We start from the raw sequence: 15,853 nt of genomic DNA, 5'->3' as shown, positions 1-15,853 counted from the left end.
GTTTTATAGTGCGCTTGTGTAATTGGTATATTATTAACCTTACGTTTTACTCTATTTGCGACAAGTTGTGAGTGCTCTAATTTCTTGGCAATTATTTATGTAAATGTATGTGTATATATGTATATGTATACTTATGCATGTGTGTATACATATATACACATGTTTAAAACTAGATTTTTACAATAAACACAGAGGTTTTAGTATATTCACATACGGATTTCTGTGTATAGGTATACTTGAACTAAAATATCCTTATCTCTAATACGGAGTTGTTCGTAATTCGCATTTGTTCTTGTAACCCAATGTCCTACATACGTTGGCAAAAATCTAGATCCAACTTAACTGAGTCTCAAAGCCCTGTTGACATAAGAGCAGCTATTCGATAGAAATTATAGTTTATAGTTTACACAGCCCGTTGCATGATATTTCATTATAAATACATATGTTTCAATGTATTTAGAAATAATTTATCAAATATACAGAGGTCATGTGCAAATAATAAATGAATTGATTCGACCGCAGTTTGATGTATTCATTAGAGCTTTAACAATAAATTTAAGCTTTGTTACTTCTTTTATTTTATTATGGATAATCAAAAACATTTCCGACTATTCGTGCTGTGGAAGCATGGAGATTAAACCAAATGTAGCGAAAGATTAGAAACAGTGTATGTAGAGTACGGGTATTTTTCTAACAATGCAAACACGTGCCGCTAGCTTAGTTTTGACATATCTAGAATACCACGTCTTGCGAATTAGCTTTCCGGACAGAGATGAATGATGAATTTTAAGGACTGCATTATCGTTGTTGAATACTATATGCCTCATGGGAAAAGAAAATCTGTAACGATAAAATTGATGCACCGGATCATCGTCGACTTTAACTTTCGAAATGTCCTACCATTTTCGAACACCTCCTACCTCCACCTGCCACCTCCGACCATCAATGGCCACATTCGACCACCCCCTATCACCTTCTGCCAGCGCCGACCACCTCCTACCATTTCCGAACACCTCCAACCATCCTATTTACCTATATTACTAGATCAGCTATGATACGAAAAGAGAAGAATTATTCATTTCGAAATAGGATTCTATTCGACGCGCGCTCGATGTATTCCATAACATTAGTATTGATAATTATTCCAACAACTTTTCATTTGCTCTCTCGATCTTGAATTTTTGTAGGCATAGAATCGAAACGCTGTTTTAGCTGGTCGCAAGTGAAGTATCTGCGTTGGGTGGAGGAGCAGAATTGTTTTTCGAAAAGTATTCGGATGGAAAAAAATTCAGAGTAACTGTAATACATCACGGATGCGCTAATTTTGAACGAGATGAAATGGATGCTTCGTATATGAGACGGTATTTAACGCTGCGTAGTGATTTAAAGACCTAGAAAGGCGATAGGGAGAGAAAGAACGACGCTTCTTAACACTTCGAGTGTATTTCAACACACATTTGAAAGATACGAGCGAAATTTTTCATCATCCAACTGTCGCAGAACGGCAGCGTTATTAGCCGACCCGTTCACTGAAGAATATATCATCAGTCAACGGCTGACCATCGAAGGGCCTGGCCGCTTGAGTCTGGAATCGGCAGGAGAGATGAAGTGCGCATTTCTTGTATGAAATGTTGAAACTAAAATCATTATACATCATATCATATCATCATACATCATACATCATACATCATACATCATCATACCTAGTATTACAGTTCGAAACCAGAGTTTGAATTTTCGGATGTTCGGAAAGTGACGTCACCAATCTAAAATCGGCTAGCCGAGTTCCTCAGTCGGGTAACAACCGCGCAGTAGAGCGGACGGTTGAGAGTCGCGCTCCGCAAATTTCGAGTACCGGGTTCTCAACCTCTCGGATCCGGCGCTTCGGGTCCGCTACGTATTTCGAGTACCGGGTTCTCAACCTCCCGGATCCCGCGCTTCGGGTCCGCTACGCGGTGAAACTCGACTTCCAAGATAAGCGCTCCGTGGTTCCTGGTTCATGTTTACAATAAATTATTTCAATTCGTTTTTCGCGCAAGCCCAAATTCGGTAGCTGTCAGTCCGCTGATAAAATTTCTCGACTTCCAAGACAAGCGCTCCGTGGTTCCTGGTTCATGTTTACAATAAATTATTTCAATTCGTTTTTCGCGCAACCCCAAATTCGGTAGCTGTCAGTCCGCTGATAAAATTTCTCGACTTCCAAGACAAGCGCTCCGTGGTTCCTGGTTCGTGTTTACAATAAATTATTTCAATTCGTTTTTCGCGCAACCCCAAATTCGGTAGCTGTCAGTCCGCTGATAAAATTTCTCGACTTCCAGGATAAGCGCTCCGTGGTTCCTGGTTCATGTTTACAATAAATTATTTCAATTCGTTTTTCGCGCACCCCAAATTCGGTAGCTGTCAGTCCGCTAATAAAATTTCTATAACTTTATAATCTTCTCATAATCTTTTTGGTAAAATATGTCGATAAAAAAATTATATCTAACCTTACACATTATTTTTGATTTGTTCTCACGCTGAAAATATTTATTAGTATTCGAGGTATAACTCGAGGAGGTTGGCGGTTTTCGTTGGAGGTAGTTAGGGGTGGTTGCCGGTAATCTCGGTGATTCAGGAGGAGATGGACGAGGATTTGTGCTCGGTGAGTAAAACACTTTTATAATATTTCACGGCAATTGTAATTATATTTCATCTGAAATATTACAAACTTGTCACGTTTATAATAAATTATTTCAATTCATTTTTCGTGCAAGCACATATTTAGTAGCTATGAATAATCTTATACAATTTATTATATTATTATTCAATTATTTAATCAATTACTCAATTATATCAATCCTTACACAATATTTTCGATATGTTCTTATACTGAAAATATTTATTACCATTCAAGGTATAAACTGAGGTGGTTGAAGGTGGTCGGAGGTGGACGAGGAGGAGGACGAGGAGGACGAGGATTTGTGCTGGGTGAGTAAAACACTTTTATAATATTTGATGGCAATTGTAATTATATTTCATCTGAAATATTACAAACTTGTCACGTTTACAATAAATTATTTCAATTCATTTTTCGTGCAAGCACATATTCAGTAGCTATGAATAATCTTGTACAATTTATTATATATTATTAATTAATTGATTAATTACATTAATCCTTGCACAATATTTTCGATGTGTTCCTATACTAAGAATATTCATGACTGTTCCAGGTATTACCCGAGGTGGTCAGAGGTGGACGAGGAGGAGGACGAGCTGGACGAGGAGGAGGACCAGGTGGACGAGGAGGAGGCGGGGTGGGTCGTGGGAGAGGACCTCTCCTCTCCCCAGGGGAGTGGAGGGGGAGGGGTGGGTCGAGGGAGAGGACCTCTCCTCTCCTCAGAGGAGGGGAGGGGGAGGGGCGTGGAGGGGGAAGGGAAGGGAAGGGAAGGGAAGGGAAGGGAAGGGAAGAGGCGGGGCGGGAGGGGGGGGTGAGAGGGATGGCGGGAGGGCGGGCGGGCGGGCGGGCGGGCGGGAGGGTGGGAGGGAGGGAGGGCAGGAGGGAGGGAGGGAGGGAGGGAGGGAGGAAGAGAGTGGAGGACGGATATCAATGTGAGCCCGTTAGAGTTAATAGAGCAGTACACCCCCCCCCCCCCCTTCCGCGCCCACCCAACCACCCTCCCTCCCTCCCTCCCTCCCTCCCTCCCACCCTCCCTCCCTCCCTCCCTCCCTCCCGCCCGCCCGCCCGCCCGCCCGCCCGCCCTCCCGCCATCCCTCTCACCCCCCCTCCCGCCCCGCCTCTTCCCTTCCCTTCCCTTCCCTTCCCTTCCCTTCCCTTCCCCCTCCACGCCCCTCCCCCTCCCCTCCTCTGAGGAGAGGAGAGGTCCTCTCCCTCGACCCACCCCTCCCCCTCCACTCCCCTGGGGAGAGGAGAGGTCCTCTCCCACGACCCACCCCGCCTCCTCCTCGTCCACCTGGTCCTCCTCCTCGTCCAGCTCGTCCTCCTCCTCGTCCACCTCTGACCACCTCGGGTAATACCTGGAACAGTCATGAATATTCTTAGTATAGGAACACATCGAAAATATTGTGCAAGGATTAATGTAATTAATCAATTAATTAATAATATATAATAAATTGTACAAGATTATTCATAGCTACTGAATATGTGCTTGCACGAAAAATGAATTGAAATAATTTATTGTAAACGTGACAAGTTTGTAATATTTCAGATGAAATATAATTACAATTGCCATCAAATATTATAAAAGTGTTTTACTCACCCAGCACAAATCCTCGTCCTCCTCGTCCTCCTCCTCGTCCACCTCCGACCACCTTCAACCACCTCAGTTTATACCTTGAATGGTAATAAATATTTTCAGTATAAGAACATATCGAAAATATTGTGTAAGGATTGATATAATTGAGTAATTGATTAAATAATTGAATAATAATATAATAAATTGTATAAGATTATTCATAGCTACTAAATATGTGCTTGCACGAAAAATGAATTGAAATAATTTATTATAAACGTGACAAGTTTGTAATATTTCAGATGAAATATAATTACAATTGCCGTGAAATATTATAAAAGTGTTTTACTCACCGAGCACAAATCCTCGTCCATCTCCTCCTGAATCACCGAGATTACCGGCAACCACCCCTAACTACCTCCAACGAAAACCGCCAACCACCTCGAGTTATACCTCGAATACTAATAAATATTTTCAGCGTGAGAACAAATCAAAAATAATGTGTAAGGTTAGATATAATTTTTTTATCGACATATTTTACCAAGAAGATTATGAGAAGTTTATAAAGTTATAGAAATTTTATTAGCGGACTGACAGCTACCGAATTTGGGGTGTGCGAAAAACGAATTGAAATAATTTATTGTAAACATGAACCAGGAACCACGGAGCGCTTGTCTTGGAAGTCGAGAAATTTTATCAGCGGACTGACAGCTACCGAATTTGGGGTTGCGCGAAAAACGAATTGAAATAATTAATTGTAAACACGAACCAGGAACCACGGAGCGCTTGTCTTGGAAGTCGAGAAATTTTATCAGCGGACTGACAGCTACCGAATTTGGGGTTGCGCGAAAAACGAATTGAAATAATTTATTGTAAACATAAACCAGGAACCACGGAGCGCTTGTCTTGGAAGTCGAGAAATTTTATCAGCGGACTGACAGCTACCGAATTTGGGGTTGCGCGAAAAACGAATTGAAATAATTTATTGTAAACATGAACCAGGAACCACGGAGCGCTTATCCTGGAAGTCGAGAAATTTTATCAGCGGACTGACAGCTACCGAATTTGGGGTTGCGCGAAAAACGAATTGAAATAATTTATTGTAAACATGAACCAGGAACCACGGAGCGCTTGTCTTGGAAGTCGAGAAATTTTATCAGCGGACTGACAGCTACCGAATTTGGGCTTGCGCGAAAAACGAATTGAAATAATTTATTGTGAACATGAACCAGGAACCACGGAGCGCTTATCCTGGAAGTCGAGAAATTTTATCAGCGGACTGACAGCTACCGAATTTGGGGTTGCGCGAAAAACGAATTGAAATAATTTATTGTAAACATGAACCAGGAACCACGGAGCGCTTGTCTTGGAAGTCGAGAAATTTTATCAGCGGACTGACAGCTACCGAATTTGGGGTTGCGCGAAAAACGAATTGAAATAATTTATTGTAAACATGAACCAGGAACCACGGAGCGCTTGTCTTGGAAGTCGAGAAATTTTATCAGCGGACTGACAGCTACCGAATTTGGGGTTGCGCGAAAAACGAATTGAAATAATTTATTGTAAACATGAACCAGGAACCACGGAGCGCTTATCCTGGAAGTCGAGAAATTTTATCAGCGGACTGACAGCTACCGAATTTGGGGTTGCGCGAAAAACGAATTGAAATAATTTATTGTAAACATGAACCAGGAACCACGGAGCGCTTGTCTTGGAAGTCGAGAAATTTTATCAGCGGACTGACAGCTACCGAATTTGGGGTTGCGCGAAAAACGAATTGAAATAATTTATTGTAAACATGAACCAGGAACCACGGAGCGCTTGTCTTGGAAGTCGAGAAATTTTATCAGCGGACTGACAGCTACCGAATTTGGGGTTGCGCGAAAAACGAATTGAAATAATTTATTGTAAACACGAACCAGGAACCGCGGAGCGCTTGTCTTGGAAGTCGAGAAATTTTATCAGCGGACTGACAGCTACCGAATTTGGGGTTGCTCGAAACACGAATTGAAATAATCCATTGTAAACATGAACCAGGAACCACGGAGCGCTTATCCTGGAAGTCGAGAAATTTTATCAGCGGACTGACAGCTACCGAATTTGGGGTTGCGCGAAAAACGAATTGAAATAATTTATTGTAAACATAAACCAGGAACCACGGAGCGCTTGTCTTGGAAGTCGAGAAATTTTATCAGCGGACTGACAGCTACCGAATTTGGGGTTGCTCGAAAAACGAATTGAAATAATTTATCGTAAACATGAACCAGGAACCACGGAGCGCTTATCCTGGAAGTCGAGAAATTTTATCAGCGGACTGACAGCTACCGAATTTGGGGTTGCGCGAAAAACGAATTGAAATAATTTATTGTAAACATGAACCAGGAACCACGGAGCGCTTGTCTTGGAAGTCGAGAAATTTTATCAGCTGACTGACAGCTACCGAATTTGGGCTTGCGCGAAAAACGAATTGAAATAATTTATTGTAAACATGAACCAGGAACCACGGAGCGCTTATCTTGGAAGTCGAGTTTCACCGCGTAGCGGACCCGAAGCGCGGGATCCGGGAGGTTGAGAACCCGGTACTCGAAATACGTAGCGGACCCGAAGCGCCGGATCCGAGAGGTTGAGAACCCGGTACTCGAAATTTGCGGAGCGCGACTCTCAACCGTCCGCTCTACTGCGCGGTTGTTACCCGACTGAGGAACTCGGCTAGCCGATTTTAGATTGGTGACGTCACTTTCCGAACATCCGAAAATTCAAACTCTGGTTTCGAACTGTAATACTAGGTATGATGATGTATGATGTATGATGTATGATGTATGATGATATGATATGATGTATAATGATTTTAGTTTCAACATTTCATACAAGAAATGCGCACTTCATCTCTCCTGCCGATTCCAGACTCAAGCGGCCAGGCCCTTCGATGGTCAGCCGTTGACTGATGATATATTCTTCAGTGAACGGGTCGGCTAATAACGCTGCCGTTCTGCGACAGTTGGATGATGAAAAATTTCGCTCGTATCTTTCAAATGTGTGTTGAAATACACTCGAAGTGTTAAGAAGCGTCGTTCTTTCTCTCCCTATCGCCTTTCTAGGTCTTTAAATCACTACGCAGCGTTAAATACCGTCTCATATACGAAGCATCCATTTCATCTCGTTCAAAATTAGCGCATCCGTGATGTATTACAGTTACTCTGAATTTTTTTCCATCCGAATACTTTTCGAAAAACAATTCTGCTCCTCCACCCAACGCAGATACTTCACTTGCGACCAGCTAAAACAGCGTTTCGATTCTATGCCTACAAAAATTCAAGATCGAGAGAGCAAATGAAAAGTTGTTGGAATAATTATCAATACTAATGTTATGGAATACATCGAGCGCGCGTCGAATAGAATCCTATTTCGAAATGAATAATTCTTCTCTTTTCGTATCATAGCTGATCTAGTAATATAGGTAAATAGGATGGTTGGAGGTGTTCGGAAATGGTAGGAGGTGGTCGGCGCTGGCAGAAGGTGATAGGGGGTGGTCGAATGTGGCCATTGATGGTCGGAGGTGGCAGGTGGAGGTAGGAGGTGTTCGAAAATGGTAGGACATTTCGAAAGTTAAAGTCGACGATGATCCGGTGCATCAATTTTATCGTTACAGATTTTCTTTTCCCATGAGGCATATAGTATTCAACAACGATAATGCAGTCCTTAAAATTCATCATTCATCTCTGTCCGGAAAGCTAATTCGCAAGACGTGGTATTCTAGATATGTCAAAACTAAGCTAGCGGCACGTGTTTGCATTGTTAGAAAAATACCCGTACTCTACATACACTGTTTCTAATCTTTCGCTACATTTGGTTTAATCTCCATGCTTCCACAGCACGAATAGTCGGAAATGTTTTTGATTATCCATAATAAAATAAAAGAAGTAACAAAGCTTAAATTTATTGTTAAAGCTCTAATGAATACATCAAACTGCGGTCGAATCAATTCATTTATTATTTGCACATGACCTCTGTATATTTGATAAATTATTTCTAAATACATTGAAACATATGTATTTATAATGAAATATCATGCAACGGGCTGTGTAAACTATAAACTATAATTTCTATCGAATAGCTGCTCTTATGTCAACAGGGCTTTGAGACTCAGTTAAGTTGGATCTAGATTTTTGCCAACGTATGTAGGACATTGGGTTACAAGAACAAATGCGAATTACGAACAACTCCGTATTAGAGATAAGGATATTTTAGTTCAAGTATACCTATACACAGAAATCCGTATGTGAATATACTAAAACCTCTGTGTTTATTGTAAAAATCTAGTTTTAAACATGTGTATATATGTATACACACATGCATAAGTATACATATACATATATACACATACATTTACATAAATAATTGCCAAGAAATTAGAGCACTCACAACTTGTCGCAAATAGAGTAAAACGTAAGGTTAATAATATACCAATTACACAAGCGCACTATAAAACGTGGCAAGGGTAATCCTAGTGCAGTGATTGTATAAAGTGAAGAAATATACATTTACATATACATGATGTAAATTAATAGTCTAGAAAAGAGTATTTAGAGAGCTTATCTAATTCCGATCTTGTCACAATAGATCATTAATATAATCAATATACGGTTAAAGCTGTATTAGCTACATTCACTATTAGAGATAATATTTTTTATCCATTTTTATAGTTATTTAATTTCTTGTACAACAATTTTTCAAATTTCACCGCAAAATGCCCAACGAGTTCTCGTAGTGCAAATACGAGTCCAATTACCTTACAGATGGCATTACATTGATTTTTGCCTTCTCGCGTCGAGTTATAAATACAGAGAAATCTCAATGAGAGCTCATTTCTATAAGATTTATTGTGGTGCTATATGAAAGCACAATGGCAAGAAGAGAGGAGCAATCTGCATCTTAATAAATCTTTTCTTCTTTATACGTAGCACAGCGATGTCACGTCGGAGGATATGTACTAGTGGATCACTAGGTGGGGCACAGAACTGAAACATAATTATGGTGAAAATCTTCAACATCTCTTACAGAAAGTAGGTACGTTGCCAGACCTTATATACCAACAATGAATATTCATGGAGGCTATATTCATAAATACTTACAAAAGTAAGCTAATATTTTACCCGCAATTGCTTATTACTGATAACTTGATATGATTATAATTTGGTTTATTACGGTTTACTTATTTTCAGACAATCCTGAAGTTGTATTCCAAGTTTTTCTAAAAATTCATAGCCTGAATAACATTACGAACTTGAACCTCATGATAATAACTGGACCGTGAAATATACAAGTGTTTATCTCGCACGGATTCAAGACAAGGTGAAAGAAATCAACCCACCTTTCAATATGTAGTCCGTTAATAATGTGGGCACCGTTGGACTATCCTCATCAATAGCCTTTAATACTGAAAACAAAAACATATTATTAATTTCGAATGAAGTTATTACGTAATTGTTGGTACTGTTACCAAGAACTTGTAAAACTTACTCATAATGAGGACTTGTAAAGCTTGATTATAAGGTGGGCCACTGTCCATGTGATAAGGTATCACTGTTGTCAAATACTGTAAATTTTCAATATATTTTTGTCAGGTTAGAAACGTATCTCATCGGTCTAACAAGATTGACAAAGTACTAATCAGACTTTGCTCGTAAATCTAAGATGCCTACCTTGGAATCTTGTATGGATCTATGCTGCGGCAAAGAGCTGTTACTATTTTGTATTTGGTTTCTCTTCTCTGCCCCCCCCCCCCCCCCCCCGCCCCCTTCCCTTGCACCCTGCTGCTATTACTACTACCACTCCTATTTCTACACCTACTCCTGATCCTACTCCTACTTCTACTCATAATACTACTTCTTCACCTGATCCCACACCTACTCCTGATTCTGTTCCTGATCCTACACCTACTCCTGATCCTTCTTCTATTCGTACTTCTACTTCTACTCCCACTCCTACTCCTACTCCTACTCTCGATCCCACTTCTACTCTTCCTTCCATTCCTAATCCTACTTCATCAAATATTATAATGATGTTAAACTCACCGAGCACAAATCCTCGTCCTCCTCGTCCACCGTGTTCTCCTCGTCTTCGTCGTCCTCCTCCTCGTCCAGTTCGACCGCCACCATCCACCGCTAACCACCTCCAAGGACCTCCGCCAACCACCTCGGGTTATACCTGGAATAATAATAAATATTCTCAGTATAGGAAAGAATTAAAAATATTGTGTGAGGATCAATATAATTAATTAATTGATTAATAATATAATAAATTTTATTCTCGCATTGATAGCTACTGAATATGTGCTTGCGCAAAAAATGAATTGAAATAATTTAATGTAAACATGACAAGTTTGAAATATTTTAGAGAAAATATAATTACAATTGCCATCAAATATTATAAAAGTGTTTTACTCACCGAGCACAATTCCTCGTCCTCCTCGTCCTCCTCCTCGTCCACCTCCGACCACCTTCAACCACCTCGAACAACCACCGATAACTACCTCACCTTATACCTTGAATAGTAATAAATATTTTCAGTATAAGAACACATCGAAAATATCGTGTAAGGAATAATATAATTGAGTAATTAATTAATTAATTAATTAATAATATAATGAATTGTATAAGCTTATTCATAGCTACTGAATTTGTGCTTGCGCGAAAAACGAATTGAAATAAGTTATTGTAAACATGACATGTTTGAAAAATTATAAATATAACATAATTACAATTGCCATTAAATATTATAAATAATTTACAAGTCGTTTGAATTTTTCGTCCCGACCTTGCTTGGTGGTTTGAAATGGAACCAGCCTATACTCTTACTCCTACTCCTACTCCTACTACCGCCGACCACCTCCGTCCTCCTCGTTCACCTCGTCCCCCTAGTCCATCTCCTCCTTCTTCTCATTCTTGTCCTCCACGTCCTCTTGACCCTCCACCTCCGCCTACTCCTCCTACTCCGACGACCTTCAACCACCGCCAACCATATCCAACGACCATCGCTAGCCACCTGGGGTCATACCTCGAATACTAATAAATATTATCAGTATTAGGACACATCAAAAATATTGTGTAACGATTAATACAATTTTTTTATCGATACATTTCGCCGACACGATTGTGAGAAAATTATAAATAATTATATAAATTTTATTAGCGCATTGATAGCTACTGAAGTTGGGCTTGCGCGAAAAACGAATCTAAATGATTTATTGTAAGTGTCAAGTTTACAAAATTTCAGATAAAATATAATTACAGTTGCCTTTAAATATTATAAAAACGTTATACTTACCGGGCACAAATAGTAACATAGTATTTGATTACAATTATTCATTTTGTACTATTATCGTATACAAGTGGTTAAAAACTGAACGCAATGAATAATTATATAACTAAATAATTAGGTAACACCGAAAAAAGATCAATCATAAAATCAGATAATGAAGAAATAATATCTTCTATGTCGGTTCAAAGTGGAAACCAGGTTCTTTAAATGCTGCCGTATCAAAGATCGGGAAAAGTACACATATTTTCTTTCAAATCAATCAAATACGATAAGATTTAAGCGAAGCGTTGATTGTCGGCTATTTTTTTTAATGGGAGATAACTAACGAAGCTTTTTAAAAAATCGAGTTTCACCAGGTAGTGGACCTGGAGCGCGAAAACTACGGAGCGCTTGGCCCGGAAGTCGAGTTTCACCAGGTGGCGGACCTGGGGCGCCGGAACCACGGAGCGCTCGTCCTGGAAGTTGGATTTCACGAGGTAGTGGACCATGTGCGCAGAAACTACGGAGCGCTTGTCTTGGAAGTCGAGGTTCACCAGGTAGCGGACCTGGAGCGCAGGAACCACGGAGTGTTTGTCCAGGAAGTCGAGTTCCTGCAGGTAGTGGACCTAGAGCGCAGGAACCACGGAGCGCTTGTCCTGAAAGTCAAGTTTCACCAGGTAGCGTGCCTTGAGCGCAGAAACTACGGGGCACTTGTCCTGGAAGCTGAGTTTCACCAGGTGCGTACCTGGAGCGCTCGTCCCTGCAGTCGAGTTGCATCAGGAAGCGGACCTGTAGCACAGGATCCGGAAGGTAAAGAATCCGGTACTCGAAATCTGCGGAGCGCGATTTTCATACGTCCGCTCTACTGCGCGGTTGTTTCCAGACTGAGGAATTCGGCTAGCTGATTTTAGATCGATGACGTCAAGAGAAAAAAAAATTTGGGTGACGTCATTTTCTGAACAGCCGTACATCCAAACTTTGGTTTCGAACTTTGATACTATGTATACGATGTACGATGTATGATGTATGATGTATGATGATATGATATGATGTATAATGATGTTAGTTTTCACATTTCATACAAGAAATACACACTTTATCTCTCCTGCCGATTCCAGACACAAGCGGCCAAGCCCTTCGATGGTCAGCCGTTGACTGAAGATATATTCTTCAGTTAACGGGTCAGCTAATAAAGCTGCCGTTCTGCCACAGTTGGATTTTAAAAAATTTTGCTTGTACCGTTCAAATGTGTGTTAAAATACATTTGAAGTTTCAAGTAGCTTCGTACTTTCTCTCCCTATCACCTTTTCAGGTCGTTAAATCACTACACTGCGTTAAATATTGTCTCACATACGGAGCATCCATTTTATCTTGATCAAAATTAGCGCATCCCTGATGTCATGCAGTTACTCTGAATTTTTTTCCATCCGAACACTTTTCGAAAAACAATTCTGCTTCTTTACCCAACGTAGATATGTCACTTGCGACTAGATAAAACAGCGTTTCAATTCTATGCCTACGAAAATTCAAGATCGAGAGAGCAAATGAAAAGTTGTTGGAATAATTATGAATATTAATGTTATGGAATACATCGAGCGCGTGTCGAATAGAATCCCATTTCGAAATGAATAATTCTTCAATTTTCATATTATAGACGTATTATTGTAGGTAATCTAGTTTGTCTCTTGGAAAATTATAAAATTTACAGTATGCATTACGTATTAATCGCGAATGGGTCATATACATATATTAATATCGTACATAGACCGCACATAAATATATACTGTTTGGTCTCTGCATCATTTTTACATCTGATCTATTATTATTTATGATCTATGTATACATTATTCTCTCGGGTACCTATACCTCAATTAAATCACTGTTTTGCTACGAATTTTGGACGAAATTTATTCTCATTAATAATTTCTTGTATAGCCGACAAGTCGGTTAGTGTACACACAGGCCAAGTACTGGTTTGGGTTTACCATTGCAAAGACTGTGTTACTCGGAAGGTGAATGCAGCCAGCATCATGTCGAAATCGGTAATTCTCTGAATTTCTGCAATAATTTGTCAACTCTACCGTTGGAACATCTCAAGGAGCGCAAACGCACGACGATTTTCGGTTGTCACACCAAAGCCCATTGGGACAAATGTCTATATTCTACAGTCAACGTAGGAGGTGTTTGGAGGTGTTGGCGGTGATCGGTCGTGGTCGAGGAGGATGACGAAGACGACGATAACGAGTGGTCGGCGGAGGACGAGGAGGAGGACGAGGAGAACGAAGGTGGTCGGTGGTGGTTGGAGGTGGTTGGCGGTGCTCGGAAATGGTAGGAGGTGGTAAGCGCTGGCAGGAGGTGGTAGGAGGTGGTTGGTGGCAGTAGGAGATGTTTGGAGGTGATAGGAGATTGTAGGAAGTGTATGGTGGTGGTTGGAGATGATTGGTAGTAGTCGAGGAGGACGCCGACGACGAGGACGACGAGGGGGTGGAGGAGGAGGTGGAGGAGATGGCCGAGGTGGACTCAGTCAACGCGTTTATTGAGATGGAGTTTGTTTCACGCTCAGCCGACTATGGCGCTGTAGTTTTCTCTGTGTTGCCAACATAACTGTCTAGTGTAAAAAATTAGCCGTCTCATATTCATTGTCCCCAAGTTTACATATGAACTATGTAATATCCAAGTGCGCGATGGAATTACAAGGCATAGTCGTACGTTGAATCTACGAAACAATGTGTGGCAGGTATCGAACTTGAACCGTCTTCCTTGATAATTCTAACAATAAATACAGTTAACTGTGAATGCTCATAAACCATACATAAATTGACTGAAGATTTTTTAGACATTTTTTTGTATTCAGCGGAATAGTCGTTGCAAGCAATTTACTCACAAGTCATAATGTTAGTTACGTATGACACTTGCATTCGTTGGTCACATGAATCAACAAAGTTCTGTATGATCCAAATTATAGAGATTCGATTGTGGGTATACATCATCTAATAAAATTGTAACGGCTTTCTCCCTGGGCCCAGACATAATAACAAGTTTCGACATATCGTCATGGGGTGCACCATTAATAATTTTTTTCTACGTATTCGATTTTAGCAGAACATTTGCGTTTACCTCCAAAGCCAAAACTGTTCACACCGACATAACCGCCGTCCCATCGCGTCGGTTCGGTAATAACTCAGATACGACCAGTCTTCAGTACTTCGATTTCATCGCGAGGGCAATGATAATTTATATTCGGCGAAATGATTCCACTCTCCATCGCAAGTATAACCTTCTAATGAAATGTCGTCTATTACTATTATGGATTAGACAACACGAATTTGGTTAATAATTTGCAAGCTGAGAATAATAATGTACATCAAGAATTGATCTGAAACACACCAGCTGGTATGTACCCAACGAGTATTCAGAAGGTTCATTTATGGTTTTACAAACATTAATAGCTATCGTGTACTGCGTGATTATTATATAAAAGGTAGCCATTTTCGTTCGAATGCATCTGAATCAGTTGAGCATATTGAATATTAAAAATTTTCGATTAGAATTCGTGTCTTATCAAGTGGATAGAAGCTTGTGAAAACTTCAGTCCACCTTGTAGAAATTCACGCAAGTGCGCACGGATTCGAATGGAACCAAGAAAACTGCGGCTTTTACGCAAAAACGTGTGAAATTTTCCAAGAAAAGTGCTCACTTCATACTTTTACTAGTCCAAAACGGTTTGGAATAGATGAACTATTATAGAGAGATTTGCGATGTACAATATCTGTTCGAAATGATGTGACGAATGATCAGATCCAAAAACGAAACCACCAAATATAAACTCTGCTGATCTGTAATGTTATGTCCGTTATATTCATGATTGATAGAATTGGGCAAAGTCCAAAACTTGTCTGTTGCGTCTGTGCCGTCGAATCAGCCTTGAATCGATTCAACAGCGGGGTTTATATTTAATTACGCCATCGAAACGTTTTTATGAAAAAATCTTGAGTAATAATAGTCACCGAAATAATTGCATTATGACTTGTCCCCAGGTCACAATAAACCAACGGATTTCACGTGGATTCTACCAGATCATGGAAATGTGAGATTGGAATTGGAAGTATCCCGATGAAAAAATCTTTCCATCTTCCATCAATGCATATTGAACTTCTGGCGATGAATTTACTGTGAACTCTAAATACAGTCTATAATCGAACATTGCAGGTTACGGGGAATCATAAATGTTACAGAACGGATGTTCAGTTTGCATCTTCCTCGATATACAGCATTTCCCTCCGTGCAGTAAATCGGCATAACATCACCAGCGAAGCGGCTCTTCA

The 15,853-nt window shown here is 40.2% G+C and overlaps 1 protein-coding gene across 1 annotated transcript in view; it reads right to left on the bottom strand.

The window, feature by feature from the left end:
* Positions 1-10,714, bottom strand: part of LOC124184990 (fasciculation and elongation protein zeta-2-like) — a 467,596-nt gene extending 456,882 nt beyond the window's left edge. The window contains exons 1-2 of the mRNA XM_046575290.1: positions 10,677-10,714; positions 10,304-10,436 (exon numbers count right to left, since the gene is read on the bottom strand). Coding sequence (XP_046431246.1) covers positions 10,304-10,387 — 84 coding nt within the window. The 5' untranslated portion in view covers positions 10,388-10,436; positions 10,677-10,714. The remainder of the gene's footprint in view (positions 1-10,303; positions 10,437-10,676) is intronic.
* Positions 10,715-15,853: the final 5,139 nt, after the last annotated feature.

Source organism: Neodiprion fabricii, chromosome 6 (genome assembly GCF_021155785.1).
Source record: "Neodiprion fabricii isolate iyNeoFabr1 chromosome 6, iyNeoFabr1.1, whole genome shotgun sequence".
Taxonomy (NCBI): domain Eukaryota; kingdom Metazoa; phylum Arthropoda; class Insecta; order Hymenoptera; family Diprionidae; genus Neodiprion; species Neodiprion fabricii.
This window is presented reverse-complemented; position numbering and strand designations above follow the sequence as displayed.